At 37.1% G+C, this 24863-nt stretch overlaps 1 protein-coding gene across 2 annotated transcripts in view; it reads left to right on the top strand.

Annotated features, from left to right (window-relative positions):
- GDA (guanine deaminase) overlaps window positions 1-24162 on the top strand; it is a 29758-nt gene extending 5596 nt beyond the window's left edge. For both annotated transcript variants that reach the window (XM_059873111.1, XM_059873113.1), the window contains exons 3-14: window positions 1386-1557; window positions 4038-4125; window positions 5364-5469; window positions 8311-8338; window positions 9717-9824; window positions 10301-10408; window positions 12501-12598; window positions 13156-13223; window positions 13656-13802; window positions 15904-16022; window positions 16840-16867; window positions 17591-24162. In XM_059873111.1, coding sequence (XP_059729094.1) covers window positions 1386-1557; window positions 4038-4125; window positions 5364-5469; window positions 8311-8338; window positions 9717-9824; window positions 10301-10408; window positions 12501-12598; window positions 13156-13223; window positions 13656-13802; window positions 15904-16022; window positions 16840-16867; window positions 17591-17661 — 1141 coding nt within the window. In that variant the 3' untranslated portion in view covers window positions 17662-24162. The remainder of the gene's footprint in view (window positions 1-1385; window positions 1558-4037; window positions 4126-5363; window positions 5470-8310; window positions 8339-9716; window positions 9825-10300; window positions 10409-12500; window positions 12599-13155; window positions 13224-13655; window positions 13803-15903; window positions 16023-16839; window positions 16868-17590) is intronic.
- Window positions 24163-24863: the final 701 nt, after the last annotated feature.

Here is a 24863-nt window from a genome sequence, read left to right as displayed (position 1 = left end):
GGCATAATCACTTCCGTGCTTATGGAAGTGAGTGCCCTTCTTTCTTGAGATTACATTTTGTATCCATTTTCTTAGGAGTGGGCTGTGCCTGACATGAAAGTCTAGATGTAGTAAATGTAGGTAACACTGACACTGCAGATATTAAACTCGTTTACTTGGACTTTGACACATTGCATAATAAAAATTAATGCAATTAGAAGATCTAAACCCTCTAAACACAGAGCTTTTGATTTCTTACTGTACTGCAGCTGGAGCATTTATTTTTTCTTCATCCAGTGAAATCCTCCAACTTTATGGTGAAGTCAAAAAGCTTTGGACTGTGTGAAAAAGTTTTGGACTATGCTTTGCATGTAGTAGCACTGTAAACAACTTATAGCTTATAATTGAGAGCTGCAACTACTCTCTAGTAATCAGTTGTTAAAAATCTTTTATGCTTTGCTGAAAGGCTAATCATACAGTACATAGGAGTAATCAGATTTTTTTTTTTCAGTTGTAATAGACTGAGGAAAATGGAAGGTGCTGAGAATGTGAATCAGATTAAGGAAGACTTTTCAGCATTTATTGCTTGCAAGAAAACACAAAAGAGGAGCTAAAAAGAGACAAAATTCAGTTCATTCAGGAAAGAGGAGTGAAAGAGATGTTGTGCAGTAAGGAGTTTCAGCACAAAACAAAATAGCCATAGCAACTTCCTAGTAATGTTGATACATATTAATTCCTGTTATTGCATGAACATTTCATGACAGCATATAGTTTTACAGTTACATTGTAAATATGCCTTTCCTGTCAAGATATTGAGCAGAGCTTTTTTCACCAGCGTCTGTGTCTGCATTTTTAGACACAGTTTTTGTTCTTCCATTAAGCCTTGAAATTCATTGGTTTTATACATCTATATAGATGTATAAATAATATAGAAGAAAAATGGCATATAGAAAGTCACATTTTGTAAATATAATGGTCTGGAAGCTAGAGGCATTCCATATATATTCAAACTAAGAAACAAGACTGTGTACAAATCTCTTTTTCAGGTGGATTCTGTAATGGAGTAATTTTAGTTATTGTGAAGTCAGTTCCCCTTTGTTGGCATTTAGGGTGGGTCAATATTAAGGATAATTAGAGTAATACTGCTCTTATACTGTTTTTCTCACAGTTAGATATTTGGATTTTGTGGTGTAAATGCTATTACTCAACTGCTTCATACCAAAATATGGGTATGGGTAGAGGTGCAACAGGAGTTAATAGGCTGATGCTGGAAGAGACAGATTAATCTGTACTTGCCATTTATTGTGGTGGATTTTATATATAAGTATATTCTTTAAAACAAAGCTAATTACTATGGAGAATTTTGAGGCATTTTTGATTATTGCAATTTTATTTTCTTTCCTTAGTGAATTCTTCATGCCAGGATTGGTTGATACACATATTCATGCTTCTCAGTATTCATTTACTGGTACAAGAGTAGACCTGCCTCTTTTGCAGTGGTTGACTGCCTACACATTCCCAACAGAAGCCAAATACCGGGACAGTGGTTTTGCAGAAGAAGTGTACACCAGAGTTGTTGTAAGTCCTGCAAACGACATTTACCTACTTGACAGCATTCATTTTTGTGTGATATAGGCATCTTCTCAGAAGTTTGGCAGAAAGAGTAGAGGATGTTTTACGTCATAGAAACAAGACAAAGCCAAGATAGCCACTGTTCTAATTGCTAGTCAAGATGGTCTGTTGCTATTTACAGTCTTGTTCTCTTGTTGCTAGCAGTAGAGTTCATTTAATCGCAAGGTTAACAATGAACCTGGTTATCACCTTTTCTGAATATAATGACAACTGCTAATCTACAACAACTAATCTACTCTCAGAATTAGTATAGCCACCAAGTGCAGACAACCTCAATGTAGCAATAACCAAGCATAGTAAAAAAAAAAAAAAAAAAAAAATTCAGGAGATGTTTCCTTTCTTGTGCAAAAATCCTCTATTATGAACCCACCATCTGCAAAAACCACAGGAAAGAGAAGATACTTCTGATAGATGACAAATCTGGAGTGCTCTGGAGGAGTAAAGGAAGACATTGCTGCTGCTAAAGTCTTTGTAGTGAGAATGTCTTTCACTGCAGGGGCTTTAGAGGGAGTCTCTCGGTGGTATTGTGGGTCAAAGAAGGATTGTGTTTGAGCTAGGCTGGTTCTGAGCATTACAAAGTCTCTAAGATCTACTGGATGGACAACAAGCAGCTAGGTCATATTGCAGAGTACTAGTTCTGGCCTATAACTGAATTTATCCTTTAATATGTGGACTGAAATATCTTCAACAGATTAAAGTATTTGGCCAGCATAATTTGCCTTGCATTTGTCTATTACCCTGGCAGCATCTGTTGTCAATATAATAACATAACAAATCTGAAATAAATAGTTATGCTGTTCCCTGCCACACAGATTTTTAAAGAAATTCCTTTCTGCCATCTGCCATGATGAAAGCATGCAGGAGCAGCCTGGTCATAAGCTCTATTGACAAGCACTTTTAAGCCTTCAAGTGCTTAAAACATAGAGGTGACCTCACCTTTGAGCAGTGTGCCCAACACACTGTCACAGTGCAGGCTGAGTGACCCCAGGCTGGAGACCTCACCCTGCAAGGTGCAAGGTCACAGTATCATCTGGAAAAGAGCTGCCAGAGAGAGGTGGAAGTTCATTGTGGGAGCCTGAACACCACATTTAGGCTCTCCTCATGTGAATCAAATAGAACAGGGTCAGGAAAATGTCTTCACCCATAGAAGATGCAGAATACCAGTCACTCTGCAGTGTTTGATGGGGCCAATTGTAACCTTAATCTGTCAGAAACAGAGCTAAACTTTCATGGAGCAGATGTTTTTTTATAAGTATCATTGTGCTTATGAAGTTGTAATGAAAAAAAATTAGATTTTTTCAAATCAAAGTCCTGTTTCCAGCAACCACCTTCTATACTCATCAAAAGAAGCAATTTAGGTGAAATTTTCCTGCTTTTAGCTGGAACCTCCTCTTTGTGATGATGATTTTAGATTTACTTTAACAATGTTGTTAAGATTTCAGAAGTAGAGAATTCTGAATTTTAAAAGCTAGGAAAGACAAAGATAACTTGTCTTAGTAATGACATTGCCATTTTGAGACTTTATTGGGAATTTTTAAAGATTTTCATTTGAATATTGTGAGGAAAAGACAGAGCTTGGCTTCCTGTGTCCAGTAATTAACTCTAGCTTTCTTCCAAACATTGTGTGGGATGTTCCACCTCTTATCTCATTAAAAAAAAAAAAAAAAGTTAAGAAAATTCTGATATTACTTGGCAGCCAGAACCCAAAAGTATAGTTTAGGCCTGAATGTTGGAAAAGTGGTCAACATAGTTTGCTTCAGTCCCAAGGACGAGAGAAGCTACAAATTTCATCATGAATTAAAGTAACTAAAATATCTGGTAATTTACTGTAATGTTTCCCAAAAGTAACTTGGGGATTTCCTCTCAAATGGTATATTAGATAAATAATTAGCTCACAGTCTCAGCGGTTTTGCTCTTTTTTCTTTTACAGTTAAGTTTGATACTTGGTATTTGGGGACAACAAAGGTTTTTGATACATGAAAACCTGACTTGTTTTTCCAGCTAGATCAGTTGCTAAAAGGAAACCACCATGTTCCCCAAAAGCCTTGCTTTGCTAGCACTAGATAAACAGTGCTTCACCATGAAAATTGGAGAGCCTTTCATAACTAGGAAATAACAAAAATTACTGTTTTTTTGTATTTCTAAATATAAATGGCAGTATTTCCAGTCTGGGGAAAGGAATACAGACTGGTTTCTATGAGTTTAGCCACTGCAAAAATTTTGTGAGGAGTTTTTTGTATTTATTAACCCTCAGACTTAAAAAAGCTTTTATGAAATTAAAAATCTATATTTTTACCTTCCCACTTCACTGCAAAACTTCACAATAACTAAATGTTCTTGCAGTTTGAAATGAGATTTCCTGTTCTGCATTTTGGCAGCTTTACCGGCTTTTTTCTCAGACAGTTGAAACTGATTTCTTTTTTTAGAGACGAACTCTAAAGAATGGCACGACTACAGCTTGCTACTTTGCAACAATCCACACAGATAGTTCCCTTCTTCTTGCTGAAATTATAGGTAAGTCTAACAGTGAGTTTTGAAGGATTATGTGGATCGTGTTAGCTGAAGGAAACAATGTTTAGGAGTTTAGACTAGCTAGGGATCTGTCTTTCTCCTAATTTGTTTTTTATTCATTGTACCTGTCACACTATGTCCCCAAACCCCACCTGTTACCCATGTTCATTTAAACACCTCTATCCTACGGTTGCTAATCCATCTCTCCTCATTCCCAAGTCGACTGAATTAGGTCTGCTTGTTCTTCAGCTGCAGCTCTCTGCTTTTTTTAACCTTTTGTTGTTTGAGGTTTAAAAGAACTGAACTACAGGAAGCCCAGTCAGTGCATTAATTTCCTGATACACTGAGGTTTCATCTGATAATCAACATCAAAAATCTTCACACACCCTCTGAAATCAGAGAAGTGGAAGCTGCATCAGAATCTTATTGCTCCTTTTGTTCATAGTTACAAATGCTTGCTGTTTGAAAATGTTGTTCTTGCAGGATTTCTCACAGCTCACACAGCTCATAAAGCAGAGAAATTTAATGTTAAATTTAATGTTATATTTAAGTTTCATCAAAAATTAGCTATTCTGATTTATTGGGAAAATGTTGAAGCCGTTGCATTAAACAACTCAAAGAGTAAGAGTGGACAAAGAGATCTGATTTTAAAACACATTTGACAGCCTAGAATTGGATATTATATGCACGTTTTACACGATTTCTGATTTATTCTTCTAACATGGGTATATCTCAAGAAAGAGGCTAGAATAGATCTGGAAATTTCTCCCCCTAACTGCATGTGGGAGGCCTGTTAGCAATCTTTGCCTGTTAGCAAAAAGAGAGATGGTTTGCTGAGATCTTTATGCCTTCTCTCATCCTCAGGTAGTCGCCTACTGCAGCTACTTACTTTGAGGCTTGTGTTTCTCATCTTTTGTGTCACAGCTGTCTTCATAGACTACCATGAAGAATTTTGGTTGTGGTTGAACTATAGTAATCTAGTTCTTATTTATAAAGTTGAGTATTAACATGGAAGACAGCTCCTATTTAATGTTGTTTGTTTCTTTATTTCGTCTTTTCTTTTTATCCTTAAATGTCACATGAATGATCCTAACTTAGAGACAGGACAGGAGCCATAAATTCTGGTCATCCTAAATGGAGCTGGGTGGGGTGGAATTAGTTTCTTTACTTCAGTACAAGCTTTGGTAATGGTTTCTGAGAACCAGTGATTCTGAGATCTATATTCTAATGCATCTCAACAGATAAATTTGGTCAACGAGCATTTGTTGGAAAAGTCTGCATGGATGTGAATGACAGTGTGCCAGAGTACAGAGAGAGTACTGCCGACTCTGTCCAAGACACAGAAAGGTAAAATGATAAAATTGATGGCATAACCTTTTAAAGTAAGGTTTTTCATGCATCTGAAAAGTGGATATGGATCTGTCTAAATAGCTTACACTTGTGAATTTAGCAACAGGGTTTTTCCTTCCAACTGTACTGTCCCCTACAATTCTGGCAAATTCCTGCAAATTCTGGCAATTCCTGCAAAAGCTGCTGCACAGCCCAAGTAGCATCCCTCTGTCTTTTCTAAAGAGAGGGAGAAAGCACAGATCTAGGGTTTGAGAGGATGTGTCTGTTTTCTGCTGCCTCTTTTCCCTTTCACAGCTGTGTATGTGGAGGTCATGGGACCTGTCATACAATGGTGAGGTGGCAGCCAGTTCCTTCATCCCCATTAACTTCCAAGCTATTTCCTTTCACCATTTAGGTTAAGGCTTTATTCAAGTTGCAGAACTCAGCTCTCATATACCCCGTTTTACACATCTCCTCTCCATCACAGCACCAGTCAAACTACTCCAACATGCAGCTGAGAGAATGAAGAAGAATCACATGAAGGCAATATTTGTAGTGGAGGAGAGCCAGGACTGGATTATTGCAGCTTACTATCATGTTTCTCTTGTCTTTTGCACCCAGGCTCAGAAATCAGTTAAGCAGACATACAGCTTTTCTCATGGGACTATCTGTTTACTTATATAAATGTTTCAGATGTCATGCTGAAAGAGAAAACCCCTAAGAGTAATATAAATATCTTTGGCACTTGTGTGAGGTTGCTCCCTTGTTTTTACTAATCATGCTAATGGTGTGACAATGAAACTTAGAAATAGTAATGAATTTCTAATGGTGTTTATATTTAAAGAAATTTTTAAAACATGCAGTATTAGTTACCTTCACTCTTCTCACACTTTTTTCCCTCTATGTAAATCCCCACTTTCCATAACACAGTGCAAGTCCTGCCAAATGGGTCTGAAAGAAGCAGAAATTCCAGTTCTGATAGTTTTAAGAGCTTCAGAAGGATCTGAAGAACTTTCTTTTAAATATCTATCTTCTGCTTCCAATAAGAGTAATAAGAAATGTTCTTTTGTGTAATAAGAAAGGTTTTACAACTTTGGGTGAGAGATTGCCTCAAGGACTCCATAGGGCTCTGTGCTTCCTGGCATGGATCTGGAGTACTTACCTGAATCACAGCAGTGCCATTGCAGAAGGACGAAAAAGCTGTTTCATTAAGAGGGCAACATGTTACTTGGGTTTTTGTTGCTTGGTTTTTTAAGAATCTAAGAAGTGTGATCTGTCACACTGTCAGAAAACAGACTACAATCATTTCAGTTACTTAGAGTTAACATTCAGAAATATTTGTATTGTATGCATGCAAATTAGATAAAATTCCAAGTACTTCATATATTAAATTGAAATTCATCAAGAATTTGAATCTATCATTCTTTGTCAGAGAGTATTTAATAAAAAGTTAGGGAATTGAACTCTAGATTACCATGTATGGTATTGTTAGTTATAGTCAGCTGCAAAGATGAGAACCTGTGTTCAAGTCTGCTCTGCTACAGAAGACATTGATTTGAAGCTGAGCTTCTTTCCTCATAGAGAAATACATGAGCCAACAAACTATAGACTGTATTTGCAAAACATATTTCATCACATTTCATCAGTTTTGAAACAGCTCGCACTGTTCAAGGAATGTGAGAAAAAATGAAAACAGCCACATTGAAATTTTGGCTTGTCAACTGGGCATTATATTTCTGTTAAAGCTTCTGCTCAAGTGTGTATTTTATTGATCAAGTTCAGATCATAAAGCTTCTGATCAAGTGGGATCAGGTTAATCAGTAAGAGGAGAAACAGGCAGATGACAGCTAATTCACTTGACATTTTAGCTCTCAAAGTAATACAACGGTGCGCTAAAACTCCTTTGGTCATTGCAGAAGTCGAACTCGAGCTTCTCATTTCCATCTGGTGGTCTAGAGTGAGCTTCAGTGCTGTGAATGTAGCCTCTAGCAAAATTTTCTTTTTCCTCTGAAGACTTTTGAAAAAATTGATACAACATGTGTTGTGATCAAAATTACACAGTTTTCTTACTGTGAACTATGACATAAAAATTCACATCAATCCTGTCCAGAAAGCATCTCAAACTGTCTTTCACATGTAATTTACACACACTGAACAAATGGGCTTTCAAAGAATTTCCTCCTTACAAAGTAGGAGGAAGTTTAGTTTGCTCATCTGCATTATCCATAGTGCCTGCTTGGGGTTTTTTGTAGAGGTCTGAGGTAGCATTTTATTTAACAGAGTAAGTAAACTTTATATTCCTGAAGGTAGATAGTCTATACACAAACATTAATATAAGATTTCTAAAAAAATCAAGGGTTCTTTAAGTGAACGAGGACATATGCATCTACCGTAAGATATGAAATATTGCTGCACCTTTTAAAATTTGGATTTTAAAAGATTTAAACACTGCAATTTGAATTCATGGACAAACAAATTTAAATTTGCCTTGTTTTTTCCTTCTTCGGTATTGCAGCTGAAGGTTATAATTATGTTTTCAATTCATTTAATGTAGCATGTGTTTGGTTTTCAGGGACAACTCAGAATAATTACTGCTTGTCTAATGCTAAGTATTGCAATGAAAGAACAATAGTCTGCATGTTCAGAGTCAAATTCAAAACTAGAATAATTTGGTGTCACTATGTTGACTTCATTGTGTTCCCTTTTTTATTTCATCTGAAAATCTGGCTCAACATTTTGTAAAACATTTGATCTGTCTGAAATGTTTAACAGGGTAGCCAAGTATATATTTTTTATATTTTTCATAATTTATAATATGGAGGACTGATTTATAGCAACTTTATTTCTGCCTTTTTTCAGGTTTGTTAGAGAACTACTGGAAAAGAAAGTAAGTAGTGTTCTTTATTGAACTCACTTCTGTATTCAGAAGATGATGTGTGAACACATGAAATAATTAATCCTGCTATCCAAATCTGTTGTCTTAGTGACAAATCAATAAATATACATATTTCTGTGTAATAGACAGATGTCATCACTCTGAAAAATGTTTTAGTCATGTTGAGAAATGTACTTGTAACAGTGTAAAATCAGTTTTCTGTTCTCAGAGCAGAGCAATGTTCTGTGTGTTTCTCTAGTGAGTTTGAAAAACCTGGCTTCCTAGAAAGGATTATTTTCTTGTTAAGAAAGCTGGAATTCAGTTTATCACACTGTAGCATAGAAGTAGACAGACTAATTGAAGGAATTCTCACCAGCACAAATCATTGTTTTTTTCAGTAAAGTTACTAATCCACTATAAAATTAGTGGTTTGGGTCCGTGCATGTCTTAAAGAGTGTTTCTAAAGACATTCATGCTTACACTCCTGTAAGAAGTTTACACTCCAACATTACACACACTAGTACTTTTCTTATCAGCCTTTGGTTTTCAGTGGCTTCTTTCAACATCCCACCTCAAAATATTCAAGAGCAGTTGCCTGGAGTTTAATGCCTAAACTGAATGTATCACTAGAGCAATGCCTAAACTATGTTTCACTAGAGAAAGTTGGCTAATTTGCAAAGACCTGAGCTCCTTTTTTCTGGGAGATGATACAAGGACCTGCAGTCCAAGTTATCACTCATTGGCTTCTGCTAAACTCTTGCCTCTGACTGGTGACAGAATTATAATCATGCTGACTGTTGTTTTAGGAAAATTTTAATCTAGAGATGCAAGGTGTAAGCCTCTGTAGTTTTTAGTGTCTTCTCCACTGTTTCCAGCTGTATAGCATATCTGATTATACCATCATTCTTCTTATCTAAGGAGTTTAGGGGTTTGTCACTGCTATGAGTAAAGAAGCTTGAACGAGAAAATGGCTTTGGTTTTAGAGAAGCTTGCAGTTTTGCATCATTATATATTCAGTGGTCACAGAAGTGTGACTGAAAAAAATCTGGTCATTCACCTATTTCTCATCATGCATTTAGACTGTCAGCAAATATGAAAAAGTATCCAGTGCTGCTGAAGACTGGTGAAATTTCAGTGACTTGATGAAAGCTCTAATAAAACAAATTCTTCAATAAAGTTCATTAAAATTGTTGTAAGAAACCCCCGCTTTCATTTTCTGTTTCTTCAATGAGATATCTAATGAAAGCAAGGAAATTACTATACAGCTTAATTTGAGTTGGCAAGTACGCAGTAAGCAATGAAGACAAAATGTGATTGCCACGTAAAGGCTACTCTTATGGTTAGTGAAATACATTTGTAGAATACAAACCACATCTTCTGTTATTTTCAGTATCCCAGAGTACAGCCCATCATAACCCCCCGCTTTGGCCCCTCCTGCACAGAGGACTTGCTGGGTGCCCTTGGGGATTTAGCACAAACCCATGATCTCCACGTGCAGGTAAGCTCTGAGAGCTCTGTGAGCCTTTTAAGTGGTGTGGGCAGACAGCATGCTGACCATCTAAAGATACCTTTGGAAGAGATACATATCTGCTGCCCTGATCTCAGCATCCACTCTGTTGTAGGCTTGTTCTCTCTTTCACCTCACAATGACATAATGTATTATTTTATCTATTATTTTAACATCTTCCTAAAACTGGAAGTGGGGCAATGTGTCTCCACATTACTGGGATGGACATGTGTACAATCTCATATCACTTTGTTCCTTTAAGGAACAAATGGAGCTACTTCTTTAGGTCCTATGAAAACTTCTTCAGGTCTGATGAGAAAAGAGATGCAAGGACTGGATCGAACTATGGGCTTTGCAAGCACTATTTTTTGTAAATGTCTGTTTAACACCAGTAGATTGCTCAGGAGGTGGCAATGTCAGGTTCAATGATGTTTAAAGCCCTTGCTCTTTGCATTTTCTTGTTGCAGAGTCACATAAGTGAGACTGAGGAAGAAATCAAAGTTGTGGAGAACATGTTTCCTGCCTACCAGAATTACACCGAACTGTATGATAAAAACAAGCTGCTAACCAACAAGGTAGCCACATAAAAACTTCCCAAATATGACTTGCATTAAACCATTTAGAGAATATGATGTTTTATTGTATTTACCTGAAAAGTTGTATTGTTCTGTGAAGGTCAGTGTCATCTGGGGAAAAGTAAGTTTGTTTTATGTTCTATGTTGAGGTGTTGGATCGTTAAACAAGCCCACTGTTGTTCCTAAGTATTTTAAAGGACGCGAAAAAGAAACATATTTTATGCTCCCTGGTTCATTTTCTAAAGGCTCCAAAGAGAATTGAAGCAGTGGGATTAGAAGGAAGCTAGATAAACCTGGTATTGTAGGAATTGGTAGCTCTTGGACAGTACCTAGTTATCCTTATATTCCAAGGATGTTATCCAGTTTTTGCAGTTTGCCTGAAGGTTTCTTCTGTGGTGTTATGCTAGGACCAGCTTAATTTTCTTCCTGTGGAGAAGCAGTCTTCCATGTTGAATTCTAAACATCTACCTCACTTGCAGGCAGCTGCACCTTACTGCTCTGTTTATCCAAAAGCACTCTTACCTCATTTTACCAGCTTATTTTAGCAAGCTTTGAGAGGTACACTAGCTCGAAGAACTGAAATTCATTACAGCTTTATGCTGTTGAGATAACTGTAATATACCTGCCCACAGTAATTACAAGCTGGAGACCCAGGGCACACCTAATTAGGTAGTAGACTGCCCATGCAGAAGTGGATATGAACAGCCCAACTACAGTCAGAGTGCCTAAACATCACTCAAGTTCATTTAAAAATTTGTGAGAGAATCTTCAGATGCACAAGGGGCAGCTGGAAACTCCCTAGGAATTATCTGTTGAGCTCCCATTTCTGTGTTTGGAGTTTTACCCCAGTAAATGACTTGTTTACTGTCCTTTTTGCTGAGAAATCAATATGGACTAGAGAAGTATGTACACAGAATTAACCTTTGTTTTCTTACATGGTCCTTTGCATATTTGTGCTGCAAAAGCACGGGTCTTAATTCTGTGACTTGTGTGCACACAACTCAAAATGGTCGTGAAGAATCATGATTACCGGTGCCTTCAGGCTCCTGGATATTTGGGAGAGGATTCTATTAAACACAAGCATAGCAACAGAACCTCAGATATTGTCTCCCCATCCACTCAAACTAAGACAACAAATCAATTTTTTTTAAAGTGTTTTAAAAGCAGGGGTTTGTTTTTTTTTTTGGAGCTGTTGCTGAAATGTTTCTTTCCTTTTAAAAACAGTACAGATTGGCAGGGATATGCTTCAGTAGCTACCATATGTAGGTCCTTATCTGAAGATGTGGCTATTCTCCTTGTGTTTTCAGCTACAGTGAGCTTGATGAGTAGTGATGAGAGGGTACAGTGCCATTTGGAGATGCTCAGTGGAAGCAGTCTCAGTGCCATGCTTAATTTTATTGAGTGCAGGCTGCAAGATCTAACAGAGCTCTTGCTCTTCTCTTTCAGTGGGCATTTGGCATATGAAGTAACACCAATTAGATTTGTATGGGAATAATGGGTTTATCCACTATTAAATTATCCTATCCTATACTTCTATATTTTTCTTGTGAACTTATTTTTAAAGTCAGTTATGTCAGCTAAAAAGTAAAAGTAGTTTATTGGTTGCATAAAAAATTAGATTCTATTTTACATAAAGAATATTAATCTCACTCTCTTTACCTGGTGCAAACCTCTTGAGAGCTAATAGGACACATGCTAAGAGTACATATATCGTCCATTTTATCTGATGTATTCCTAGCCCCAGGACTTCATCTCCGTGTTAGTTACAAATTATAAATTGTAAGCTTGGTACAGCACTAGGACAACTGGGAAATTCTTGCTTTTGTCTTTGGTCACAGCAGTCACTGCAAGAACAAGTACTCTGTATTCTTATATTTTAAAAATGCTAAAAAGCTGAAGGAATGATATGTCAGGCACACTGAAGTTAATCAGCTTTTCCCTTGTGGGTTTTAAGAGTTTAATTCAAGAAGTGCTAAGTGCTATTACTAAATGGTAACGTGTCATTTTTGGCTATTTAAAGCAGTGCAGCAAACCTCACAGCCACAGAAGTAAATGAAATACTGAGTAAATTTGTGATTCTCTTTTTCTTTAGACTGTGATGGCACATGCCTGTCATCTTTCTGAAGAAGAGCTGAAACTTTTTAGCCTTCGTGGAGCTGCAATTTCACATTGCCCCAATTCTAACTTTTCGTAAGTTAAAAAAAGATAGGAATGGTGCATAATTAAATAAAGCTGCTGTTTGTGTAGTACCCTGAGTCGGTGCTACCACAGCAAAACTATGATACAGAAGTTATATATGGCATTACACTGTAAATGACATATTGGATTGAGCATAACCATTCACCATCCACCTCTGCATAGCATGCTCTGGAACAATTTGTGGTCTTTCAGTTTAGTTATTGCGTCTATATCTATATCTATTTAAATATTTATTTTCTAAAACTTTGTTTCTTTTGACTGTTCTATCAGTGGTGGATGTCAGTTGCATCTCCCTTCCCCCTGAAGTCTGCTAATGTTTTGGGGAAAGGGACTATAAAGTCTATTCTTTTTGGGGAAATAGACTATGAAGTCTATTCTTTCTGTTGAGCAGACATGAGATACTGCATGGTATCCAGACAGAATAAGTAATAAACCAAATCTTGTACGCATTAAGGGAGGGTCTTTGTCGTAAAATGGCTCTGCAGCCCTGCTTTTCCTGAACTTTTTCTGCATGTAGCACACAGAGCGTGTTTCTTCTTCCAATCCAGGATGTGCAGCGGTGTTTTAAATGTGCAAAAGGTTCTTGAACACAATGTGAAGCTTGGTCTTGGCACAGGTTAGTAGTTTGCTCTGAAAGTGATTTTTTCTGGAAACCACTGGGACACACATTCACCTGTTCATATTTAAAAGTCAGCATGTCTCCAGTTTTTGGTTGTCCTTTGTTTTCTCCACTTGAGTAAGGAAGTCTAGACGATTGAAATCTAGGGCTGGTCCAAAACTGTTTTAAAACAAATTTAAAAAATTAATGAAGAGTTTTGTTGCTGTTGTGGGCCTGAACATCAACTTTTCAGGTTTCTGGTTTTGTATTGTGTTCTATTCACCTGACTGTGTGTGAGAGCTCCTCTACTGGGAATTGCTTAGCTGTGCTTGGCTGTAGAACTTATGGGTTTACCACATATGTCGCTGCAGAACTTTGAATTAAAACTTATAGAAATGTAACATTGAGAATTATACCCAAAGCTTGTTTCTAAACTCTGATCCCTTCCAGATGTTGCAGGTGGATATTCAGCTTCTATGCTTGATGCTATAAGGAAAACAATGGTGGCATCTAATAGCCTTCAGATCAATAAAGTGAATGAAACAGGACTAACTCTTAAAGAAGCTTTTCAGCTAGCCACTCTGGGAGGAAGCCAAGGTAAGAAGAAAATCCTTGAGTGTGCACACAGAGAGCTACAACTCTCTTTGATTATGTGTCTCCCTGTCTTCTTGGGAGATTCATGGATTTTCTGGTGCCAGAGTGAAATCTAACTGGTAGGCAGAGATAATCCTTCAGTTTCTCACGCTCGTACTAGGCTTTTTAGAGAAGAGTACCCTGTTAATGCTGAGAGTTTAATAACAAAATCTTAATGGCTTTTCAGGGTTGTACATTTGCTTTGCAAAGATCCTCAGACTTAGTCATAAGGCTGTAAGTGCTTGTCTATTTGTTGTACCAGCTGGAAATTTGTTTTCTCAGCAACCATCACCTAGAAGAAAAACTGCAATCACTGTTAAATCATGCATTCTATTTGTCATCAGTTTCTAATTTTTGCTTGTGCTTTTTGAGCTGTCAGTGAGGCAGTTTGTTGCAAATCAAAACATCATGCAAATCACTCCTCACTCAGGGAAAAGCAGAAAAACAGACTTTCCACCACGGTTGTTCAAAACAGAGTTGCATTTGCAGAATGCAATCATATAGGATATGGGTTATCCAGTTTTAGAGAACCAATTTTGCTGTAATCAGTGTGCACATGAAAATAGGTACAATTAAAAACGTTTTAGTGTCACTGGTATGAATTAGCAGAGAGGAAATCCACATGTAAGCGAAAATCTGTTATTGTTTCAGTTACCAGAAGTGAGCCCAGTACTTTCTAAAGCACTGGTCCCAAACCTTCTCAGTGTAAACTGCCTGTAGCTGCCAAAAAGCTCCAATGGGAATTATTAATGGAAGCTTAAAAGATGTAGTGAAAATGTCATCAATCAGGTCTTCCCAGAACTGTGTTTGAATTCCTGGAGAGTGTAATGGGGGAAATAGAGAAAAGATGAGCAGGGAAGAAATAGTGTTCTTTTTCCTGCAATATTTACTGTTCCACAAAGTGTGAGAATAAACCAGCTGAGAAACAGAAAGTAAAACTTATAAAAATCCCAAACTCATATGTGGTTTTCCCTTCCCAGCTATTCTTGTGCTTTTTCTATATTAGGTTTCCTTAGTAAAGTGTTAATTTTTTATATTGATTTTAAGCTGTTTTATCCTTACTGAATCACTTTTAAGTGTAGAATATAAATTACTTCTACAAGCTTCCAGTAGCCTGGATACTGAAAGGGAAAATTTCAGTAGCAGAAATTTAAATGAGTGAATTATTTTTTTATATAGTTTGCTTTGTTAAGGCTCCTAAACACTTATCACCCTCTTGTGTTTAATCTAAAAATTGCATTCTTCTCAAAAACCTGAAGGAACATGAGATCATTTTAGTTGAAACTAGTAGTAATCAAAATATTTCAGAATTTGTAGGAGTTTAAATGTCTTTAAAATATTGTGCACGTATTATGCTCTTTGATGACTTAATTTCAGATTTTCTGGAAAAATAGATTTAATTCACAGATGCTTTCTGGAACTTAAAAGAGTCCTAATTTATTTCTAAAGAGGCACAAAGGCTTCTCTTTAGATATTCTAAGCACTTGCAAGCACCCAGTCCCTGAAGATGAATCTGTAGATTTTCAGGGCATGCAGACCTGAGAACTTGTGATTATAATAAAACTGTGAAAAAAATAAAGCTAAATAAAAGACCAAAAGGCAAGCCATACAGGTGGGTATGAGACCTTCAGACTGGCTATGATTATTTTTCCAACCATATAATTATTTGTTCCAGCTAATTGCAATTACTCACTGGATACCTCTTTTATTATCATATTACCATATATTACTATTACAAACTTTCAAAATTGCTTAAACTTTTAAAAAAATGCAGTCTGATACTGCCTTAGCAAGGTGAGTGTTTTTATATGCTTTACTGTTTCTCTGTCTTAATTTCATTGCCTCATTTGGAGTTTGAATGTTTTTGGAATATAATCTATTATTTCTTAAGTCTCTTAAGAGCTCAGGTGCTAACATACTATTCAATTTGGTTTTGGGTTTTTCCTTGTAATCATCTCAATTTTTGTTTGTCTTCTGAATATTTCAAGTGAATTGCCAGGTACTTCTACATAGTGGAAGGACACTGGTCCTGAATATGTGTTTATGAGCTTATTTTCTTCCTCAGCTCTAGGACTGGATGGTGTGATTGGAAACTTTGAGGTGGGAAAAGAATTTGATGCGCTGCTAATCAACACAAAGGCTTCAGATAGCCCTTTTGACTTGTTCTCTGCTGACGATTTTGAGGTAATCAGAACAGGATTGATGATCAAAACATTTATGGAAGTGGTGTGGGGAAGGTCCATGATACAGACAGAAAAGGTCTCTTGGGAGTGATTCTGGTGACAGGAGCTGGGTGTGCTGCACCCCTGCTGTCTGTGCTTCAGCCTTGGTGTTCCATGGGTTTTTTTCTTCAGAATCTTGCTGACCCCCATGACCGTGCCATAAAACCATGAGCAAAAATGCATGTAATATTTTTAATGCATGTTTTATTAGCCCAAGATGACAATTACAGTTACATATTTGCAGCGACAAATGGCAGCCAAGAATAAGCAATTTATTTTCAGTCAGTACTTTGAGTTCAGGCTGAAAAATTGCAGCCTTCTGGCAGAGAAAGGTTAGGCTGCCTTTTCTGCATTGCTGTTACAAAATGAAGCAAGCACTCAAGATGGCTAATTTGAGTTAAAAGCACAGTTTTTATGTTAACATTAAAGCAGTGTTGGTTTTATGGTATGGAAACACCTTCTCATTCAAAAACCTTCTCTGACTAAAAAAGATAGTGAGGAGCAGTTACTTAAATTTATAGATGTGGTCAGACAGCCTGGAAACAATTCCAGTTCTGTAAAAAGAGTTATTTGAAGTTTAAATCTAAACATTTTAAGCTAACTAATTGTTCTTAGCACTTTACAAAAGTTTAAATTTTGCCTTGTTTTCAAAAAGTAAATTATGCATGTTAAGTTTTGATTTCACTGCTACTAGGAATATTTAGGGGAAGTGTTTTTATCAGTTCTTTCAAGCTTCAGATGATTATGATCTGAATTTGTTTTCTCCCATTTTTTTGAAGGACGCTCTCCAGAAGTTCCTGTATCTAGGTATGTTTTGATTTTCAGCTCAAGTTGAATTCTCATTTCCTATATTAAATGTCTAAATTAATATTGGGGTTAATAATAAATTATTTTTTACATAAGTAAGTATACATTCGTTTGCAGTAATTAAATATATTTATTCAACTTTTATATGAACATTAACATGTTCCCAATAATTAGCATTAATATTTGACATTAATTAATACAATCTGGTTCATAATTGTTTGTAAATATGTCTGGGCAGTGTCTGGACTGGGGCTCTGCTGCTGCTGTGTTGTGATGTTGGGGTGCCTGGTGCCAGCTGTGGCCACAGCTGTGTCATGCTGTAATGAGGAAACTTTTGCCTTTCTGAGGAGCTGTCTGGGTCACACCAGCTTTCTTGAGGGCTAGTTCCCAAACCAGTTCAGATACTGTGCAACAAATCATTTTCTGTACAGATACATAACATTTTGGGGGTTTGGATCTACTGAATATACAGAAAGTACATTACACTGTTGCAGCAGCTGAATGCTGTGTTTATTTTTTTAAAAAAACCTCATGGGTTGTTAAATATTTATTAATTTTTGTGGTAGCCCTGACTATTTCTCACCAAATGGACTTTCTTAGTTCTCGGAAATGGTTGCTGCAAATAATGTGTTCAAAAACTGTTTTGTAGACTGCATAATTGTCATTAATTAAATCAGTGTTTGTATTTATCAGGAAATCTCAGTTTTGACCATGTTATTTCAGGTGATGATCGGAATATTTCTGAAGTGTATGTGGCTGGAAAGCAAGTGGTTCCTTTTTCAAGCTCTGTATAAATCCATTTTCTGTTTGCAAAATACTCTGCTGATCATTCTGCATCTGATTTGGAAAAGATTGATAAAGCGCTGTGCCTGATCGTCAGGAATGACGCCTCACTTTTGGATGATGTTAAAACTTGCATACACTGAAAATTTTGTTAGACCTTTCAAGAATTCCTATACTGAAATTTTCATAGCTCTAGAGGGAATGGCTATTTAAATTCCTTTGTAAAAATAGCATTTGTGCATTGACTGGGGATTTGATAAATACCTTATTTAAAGAGGGCACCTGCTGCTCTGTTTAACAATAGTATAGGAAGCATTATGTGGTACAGTGAGATGCAGTTTTCTATAGGAATTTAAAAAAAAAACACCAGTGCTTGTAAATTGATTTTGCAGGTAATGAATATCATGGAAGAATGCAATTTCTGTAATATTATTATCAAGTATGGAAAAATCAGTGTCCTTTTAGAGAATGCAGTTTTCAGTTTTTCCTATGAGCTTTAAAAAAAACTAATTTAAAACGTTTTTTTTTTAAGAAGAGTTAAGTCAGAAGTATGTGTTTATAAATAAATAAGGGTCCTTACTTAAGAGTTTAGGATTGTCATTTGTAGTCAGACACTCCATCGAATTACTTTGATCTGAGCGATGGCTGAATGAAACTTCTGTCAAATTAGAAGCAGGCACTAAGATATCTCTGCAGGCTACACAAAGGCAAACAAATTAAGAGGGTTTTCTGGAGTAGAGGGAGTGCATCATTTAGTTCAGCATCCTGCAGAATCTTCCCAAACTCATTTGCTCCTGACTGTTCAGACAGGATGATATGATGATGTCCCTTCTCCTTTCTGTAAGGGAAGTGAGTGCATTTAAAAATTTCCAGGAGAAATGGTCTCTTTCTGGCCATTACCACCTTTGACATGAGGTGAAAATCGTCACTGAAAAAAGCAGCTCAGCTTTACTGTGCTCTTTGTGTTTTTCAATGTGGCAGCCGTAGTTCTAGCCTTGTAGAATTCCAGGATTCCAGGTAAAAAAATATGCCCTTTTTGTTTTGGAAATCTGTGTGACTTCCTTTCCTAAAATGGCATATTTCCCTGCTTTTTTTTTTTTTTTTCTTTTTTTAGATTTGTTTGATGAGGGGGTTTCTTCTTGTTTCTCTATTACGTTTTTATGTTTTTGCAACACAAAGAATGTATGCTTTAATTTCAGGGTCATTGGGGACCAATATTGTATTTAGATACTGTAAACATGTGTTGAATATGGTTTTAAGGCCTATTTCAAACTTCTTTGATTTCACTAAGCCTTGTTTTGCACTTTTATCTCACTGCCTGGGGATATAGGACTTACCTCTGTTTACAAAACAAGGGAGGTCACTGCACCAAAGTTTCACTATGTGTCTATTTCAAAGAGAGTGCTTGGCCAATGCCACTCATAATGTTCTGACTTTAAAAGAATTTTCAGAGCTTTTGTATTGTTATGATTATGCCTACATGAGACAGCATAGCGTCAAGGGGAAGCATAACAGCTGATCTGGGCACTTAGAGCAGTACAATGTTCAATGTGGTTTTCTTGCCAAAGCTGAGGGGCTGTACCAGCAGTAGGGAATACCCAGGATGTGCCCTGCAGACATCACCTGGATGCAGCCGCTCTCCGAGGGCTGGCTCAGGTACCTCCCTGCTTGCTGCGCCGTGCCGCTGCGCGCTGAGGTACAGCCTTCCTACCCCACTATGTTCCAAGACTTCCGAGGCTTTAGGAGTCAAGACCTAAGGATTAAGATTTACACATTCCATCAGGGTGTCTTCTCAACCTTTGTGTTTTGCATGTGTCCCAATCACCTACACAGTAGCACACTCGTTCAGCAAGTAACAGCCTTCAGCTCTTTGACTTGCTTTCCTGATTCAGGGACATTTATTCTCATGAATTTTGACATTAATTTAATTGACCAAATTTCACATTTCAAAACCAAAGAACTGTGAGACACATGTTTTAATCCTCCCAGTTACTGTTTGAAACTATTTTTAGGGAATTACATGGTTTTCAGCTTTGGCTTTCCTGTGGTGAAGAAAGATCACACAGGCTTGTGTACAATGTATGCTAGTGCCCTACTTCTTTGTCTCCAGAGCTATGAATTAAATCAATGCTTTTATTTTTGTGGTAGTCTTAACTGTCTCTGACTTAATTGTTTTCCCATTATTTTGTAGTGTTTTAAAGAAAGGGATTCAGCATTTCTTAAAATACTTCTGGGGGGTGAACAGGTTGCTTATTTGCAATATGAGAACACACTGAAATTTTAATGAGTTCAGGACTACACTGGTGGCCCAATTACAAAGGGACTCTCTAGAATAACTGCTGCCAGTGAGCTTTGTATCTGAATTTTTACTGGGTCATGAGCAGTTTGACTCTTGGTAAATTCAGGTAGGAACTCCTCTTTTGATTATAGCTTTTCTAATGTCTCGCATCCAGACATTACCCACACACAGCAATGGAAAATCATCTTTTTAAGAATCTCTGCCTGCAGGTAGTGCCATGGGCTGCCTGCAGCACTCTGCAATGCCCAAGACCAGGAGAAGTGAGGCCCAAGATGGATAGCATTACATTAAATGCTGAGGTGTTAAGGGGTAAAGGAAAGAAGTCTGAATTTGATGTTTGAGGGGGCCGGTGGAGGAGTTAATATAAAAAATAAACTGTAGGTCTTTTGACAGCAGCATTTAAATAGATCTGAATGGAGAAAAATGTGCTTCCAGAAAAGCTAAGTGGGGTCATCTAAGGCAGTCCCAGAAGCTTGTTCAGTGGAAGATGGCTTATGCACAAAAATTGAAAGGTTTTAGGTCATACAAAGAATGCAATAGTTAGAATTCTCTGAAGTAATTTAGGGAACATTACTCACTAAGGATCACTAAGGATCCCACTGTAAATCTTGGTCCTTGAGACTCTGTGCCTGTGTGTAGATCGCCAAGATGTTTGTTTAGGAGGGGGAGGATCAGTGGATAAAAGCTGAGACTTACACATGTACATTATGTGCATCTCAAGACTACATCTATGCTGCTTCCTTGGACAGATGCCCCTACTGCGCACGCACTTTGAAGCAGGCCAAGTAATGGGTTCAGATTCTTAGTGTCTCTTGTAGAGACTGGAGCATATTTGGAAGGCAGCTGAGCCTCCAGTGTAGTTTTCTCCAAAATAAGCTTAATTCTTGTATACCAAAACTACCCTGCAAAGGGAGAATGATTGGGAATTTGGAGCAGCACTGTTGTGTCAAACCTAAATATTAATAGAGGTTAGAACTTGAACTATTCCCCATCTGTCCTCATCCCGTCACAGAACTTAGTAGCTGAATACAAATTGAAGCAACCCTCTTCTACCTTCCTCTCTTTTCCCCAACACCACCCCCAAAAAAACCCAAACAACCAAAAAAACCCCAAACCTTACAATGAAACAACTGAACATTAAGAGGATATGAGTATGTGGAAGAAAATAAAGGAATAATTTTCAGTCAGTATAAATTGAAAAATATGACAGTATAAATTGATTGATTAAAGATAAAACCTCTGGAAAAATGTACATGCAACAGATTCCAGATGTCTCTTCCCACAAGTTTTCTTACCAGATGGTGGATGCGATCTTTCTTTCTTAATATGTCTTTATGTTCAATGGTAGCACGCCATTCAGACAAAGGGAAAAAAAGGGTATTTGTGTAGAGCTTGCTTGTTGGGACAATATGCTTACTGTGTTCTATGGTCAAATGAGCACTTATTTATTATAAATAGAATGCATTTGAATTACTGTTATATGTTGATCTCATTGTGTCACTATAGGTTTTGAAATACTAGTAAGAATTGCCTATGCATTATGCAGCATTATTTGAATTATTCATGTGTGGCAAGTGAAGTTCTGCACTTTAAAATGTTGCCTTGGCCTGATGTTTATATTTTTGCTGTATTTTTGTGTAATCTTAAGGTTTTGTAGGGGAAAAAAAGTGTATTTTTTCATTGCACTGAAATTTTCAGCAAGTTTGTTTTCTTTTAGAAAAGGGAACTTTAAAATTACCCTTTCTAAAATTCTGTGCCTGATTATACACTCATGAATGGGAAAAAATGTTATAGTTTTATGGACTGGAATAGTAGCATTTAATGTAAAAAAAAAGCGAAGATAAACAGAATTTTTTCAAATATAATTGTGATAATGCAATGCAAATTAGCAAAAGGTATTACTGTTGAATAGCTACAGTTAAGTTGAGCAAAAGAGAACATAGCTATTCTTGATTATTTATGTAAAAAGAATACTTAAGCCCAAATTCTTTTAGAGGATATCCCAGTTTTAAAAGGAAAGGCCATTAATGTCATTTCTCAGATAAGCTGTTTAAAAATATTATTCTAAACATTACCAGGATCAACCCATAACAGATGATAAGGCAGACATCTTTGAAAGTTCTGGATATTCATTAATAAACTATGCTGCTTAATTTGCAGCCTGGTATTTGTTAGGAGTCAACTCACCTGTAAAATGATGGTGTAAAGTCACAGAATAAGCTGGGCTGGATGGGATCCTCAAGGATCATCGTGTCCAGCTCCTGGCCCTACATAGCAGCATCCCCAAGGACTGATAAAAATTTAATTTCAGAAGACATTTGAAAATACTGGTAGCAGAATACAAAATACTGCAAAGTAGAAAGGAGATCGATCTGAGGAACTCATAAAAAGAGGATGACATGTCAGTGAAATTTTAGGTGTGAAATGCTCAGAAAAAAAGATGCATTCCCAGGTAATGATCTATTAGTTCATGGATGTCATTCCTTCTAAAAGTCATGGAGGTCCAAAACCTGACCAGGTTTCCAAAGCAGCTGCTTACATGCTCAATAATAAAGGCCCAGATTCCTGCTCATGGCATAATTATGTAACTCTTCACAGCTTCTAGAGGTCAGCTCCAAGATTTAAATCAAAAATACCTGTAATGGCACCAGAGGAAACATAATGTAAGAGCATATTATATTTTATCTACACCTGTCCTGTGAAACATTTAGCACTGGCCAGAACGGAGGCTGAATTAGTCTGGTCCCTGTGAAGCATTTCTGTTTGTGCATGCCCCAGACATCATTCCCTGTCATGTGCCTGGTGATGCAGTGATAACTGAGTCCAGCAGTCTGGTGTGACTGAAGTGACTGAATACAAACTGTTTTAAATATCAGATTGTTCAGAAATGAAGTTTATTGCTGAGACCAAAGTGCGCATTTTAAATCACACAATCATATCTCTAGTTCTGAACATACTAGGACTTTGGCTTAAATCTGTGGGGTTTTTAAGCCCTTGCACTGTATGTGCCACAACTCACACTTCTCTCAACAGAGAAACCAGCAAATGACATCCCCGAGGTATGAAAAAGGGTAACAACAAAATCAACAAATACCATTCTTGGAAAGCCAAAAGGACATAGCAGCATTAACCACAATCTGTTGTTTGAAGTTAATAGAACTGTTAGATTATGTGGAAAGGCTCAGCAATGTTTTTGGGAGGCAGTTCCCTGGAAACTTCAGTGGAAATTCTTTCTTAGAAAATGCCCAGAATCAGTCTGCTCCAACCAAAAGGTCCTTTGTAACTTCTGCAGAGACAATCACTTCTTCAGAAGTGAATGCATTAGTCATGCCTAGACCCTCACTTCTTTACCCTGTCATGACTTGTGTATATTAGCTTTAATTCTGGTGTTGCTTTGTGGTTTCTCACAGACTGAGTCTTAGTTTGAAAATAACTATGGTAAAGGAGTGGAGCTGGGAGACAGATAAGGATAAAGAGCAATCTTACACCAGTCTGCCTAATGCTCCAAGACAAAATATTTGTCCCACCAGGTGGATGTTGTTACGTTTGCACAGCTCTTAGACTCAATGATTTGGCTTAATGACTTGAGTCAATTTGTAACAATTAAACTCAGTCAAGGCTAGGACATAAACTATGAACAGCTGACAAACACATAACAATGTTTTACTGTGATCTGCATTTAAGCCATCAGCAGCTTTCCTTGGCCAAGTGCTCCTACGCATGTTTAGATACAAAAACCTGGAGATAAGCCAGCCGGAGAAGGGGCCGGTTTTGGTGACAAATGAAGGCTGTAAACTGCACCCTATCTGGCCTTGTGGCTTTGGGGCTGGGTTGGCTCTAACAACTTTTAGTAATGAAGTTCTTAGAAAGCATTAGCATATGCTCCTTACCTGAGTAGATCTGTATCCCTTGCTTCAAGACAAATTTTCTTTCCCCAAAGGAGAGTTCACACCTTGCTGGAGTAAGTTTTTCTGATGCTGATTTGTCTGCTTGTCACCTGTTGTGCATAAGCTCTGGTTCATGTGAAAATGCCTAACTGGAGTTAATGTTGTTGAATTTATCCTTCCTTTTGTACTTGTGCAGTATCAAGGAAGAACAATGTATTAGGAGAAATGGTATATGCGATTTCCACTGTTCTGCTTGGTTTTGGTCTTGCTAAATAGGAAGTCATGTACTGTTGAAACAAAATAAAGAGGCCTTGTGTTTACACCAACCCTCATCTCTTTCTGTATTTGACTTCTGAGAAAAGAGAGAAAGCTGACTAATAAACAATGAAGGCCAAAATACACAGGAACATACCCTGTTCTCTGGGGAACCTGGGCAACTCCCCATCACAGGAATTTGTAAACTCTGCTTAGTATGTACAATGTTATTTTAGGGATCTTTTTTCAGATTCAAAGTTCTTACAGGTTTTGATGTATCATTATTACCAGATTTTTTGGCTTCAAAAATCAAAGCCAGTGTTCAGTAGCTTCTTTTTTTTTTTTTTTTTGTGTTGAAGTATACTGTCCTGAAATGCTTGCTTCTGCTTAGCAAAAGAGTCACATCTCCTTTGATGTGTGTTTCTTCACTTTCTTACTTTTCAAAGCCTAGGCATAAAAATCTCCCCAGTCTAAGCAGCTGTGAAACTCACCAGAAGTGGATTTTCTTAAAATGAAAACTGCCATAAGAAGACCACTAATTACACACTGAAATGTTGAGAATTATGTGCAAACTGTTATCAACCTGCTCAAAATTTTGTGCACAAGAATTAAAGCTGTTCTGTATTTCCATCAATGAGCAGAGAATAGAAAGTGAAAGAAAACTTCTTTATAGACTACTTTTCTTACTAGGACAGTCCATTTAGTCTTTCAGCATGGCAATTCTGCTACTTGACACTTTACTTTTGAAAAACGCCATGAAAAATGCTTTTGC

The sequence above is a fragment of the Haemorhous mexicanus genome, chromosome Z, assembly GCF_027477595.1.
Source record: "Haemorhous mexicanus isolate bHaeMex1 chromosome Z, bHaeMex1.pri, whole genome shotgun sequence".
Classification (NCBI taxonomy): Eukaryota; Metazoa; Chordata; class Aves; order Passeriformes; family Fringillidae; genus Haemorhous; species Haemorhous mexicanus.
The sequence above is the reverse complement of the archived record's forward strand: the minus strand, read 5'-3'. Positions and strand labels throughout refer to the sequence as shown.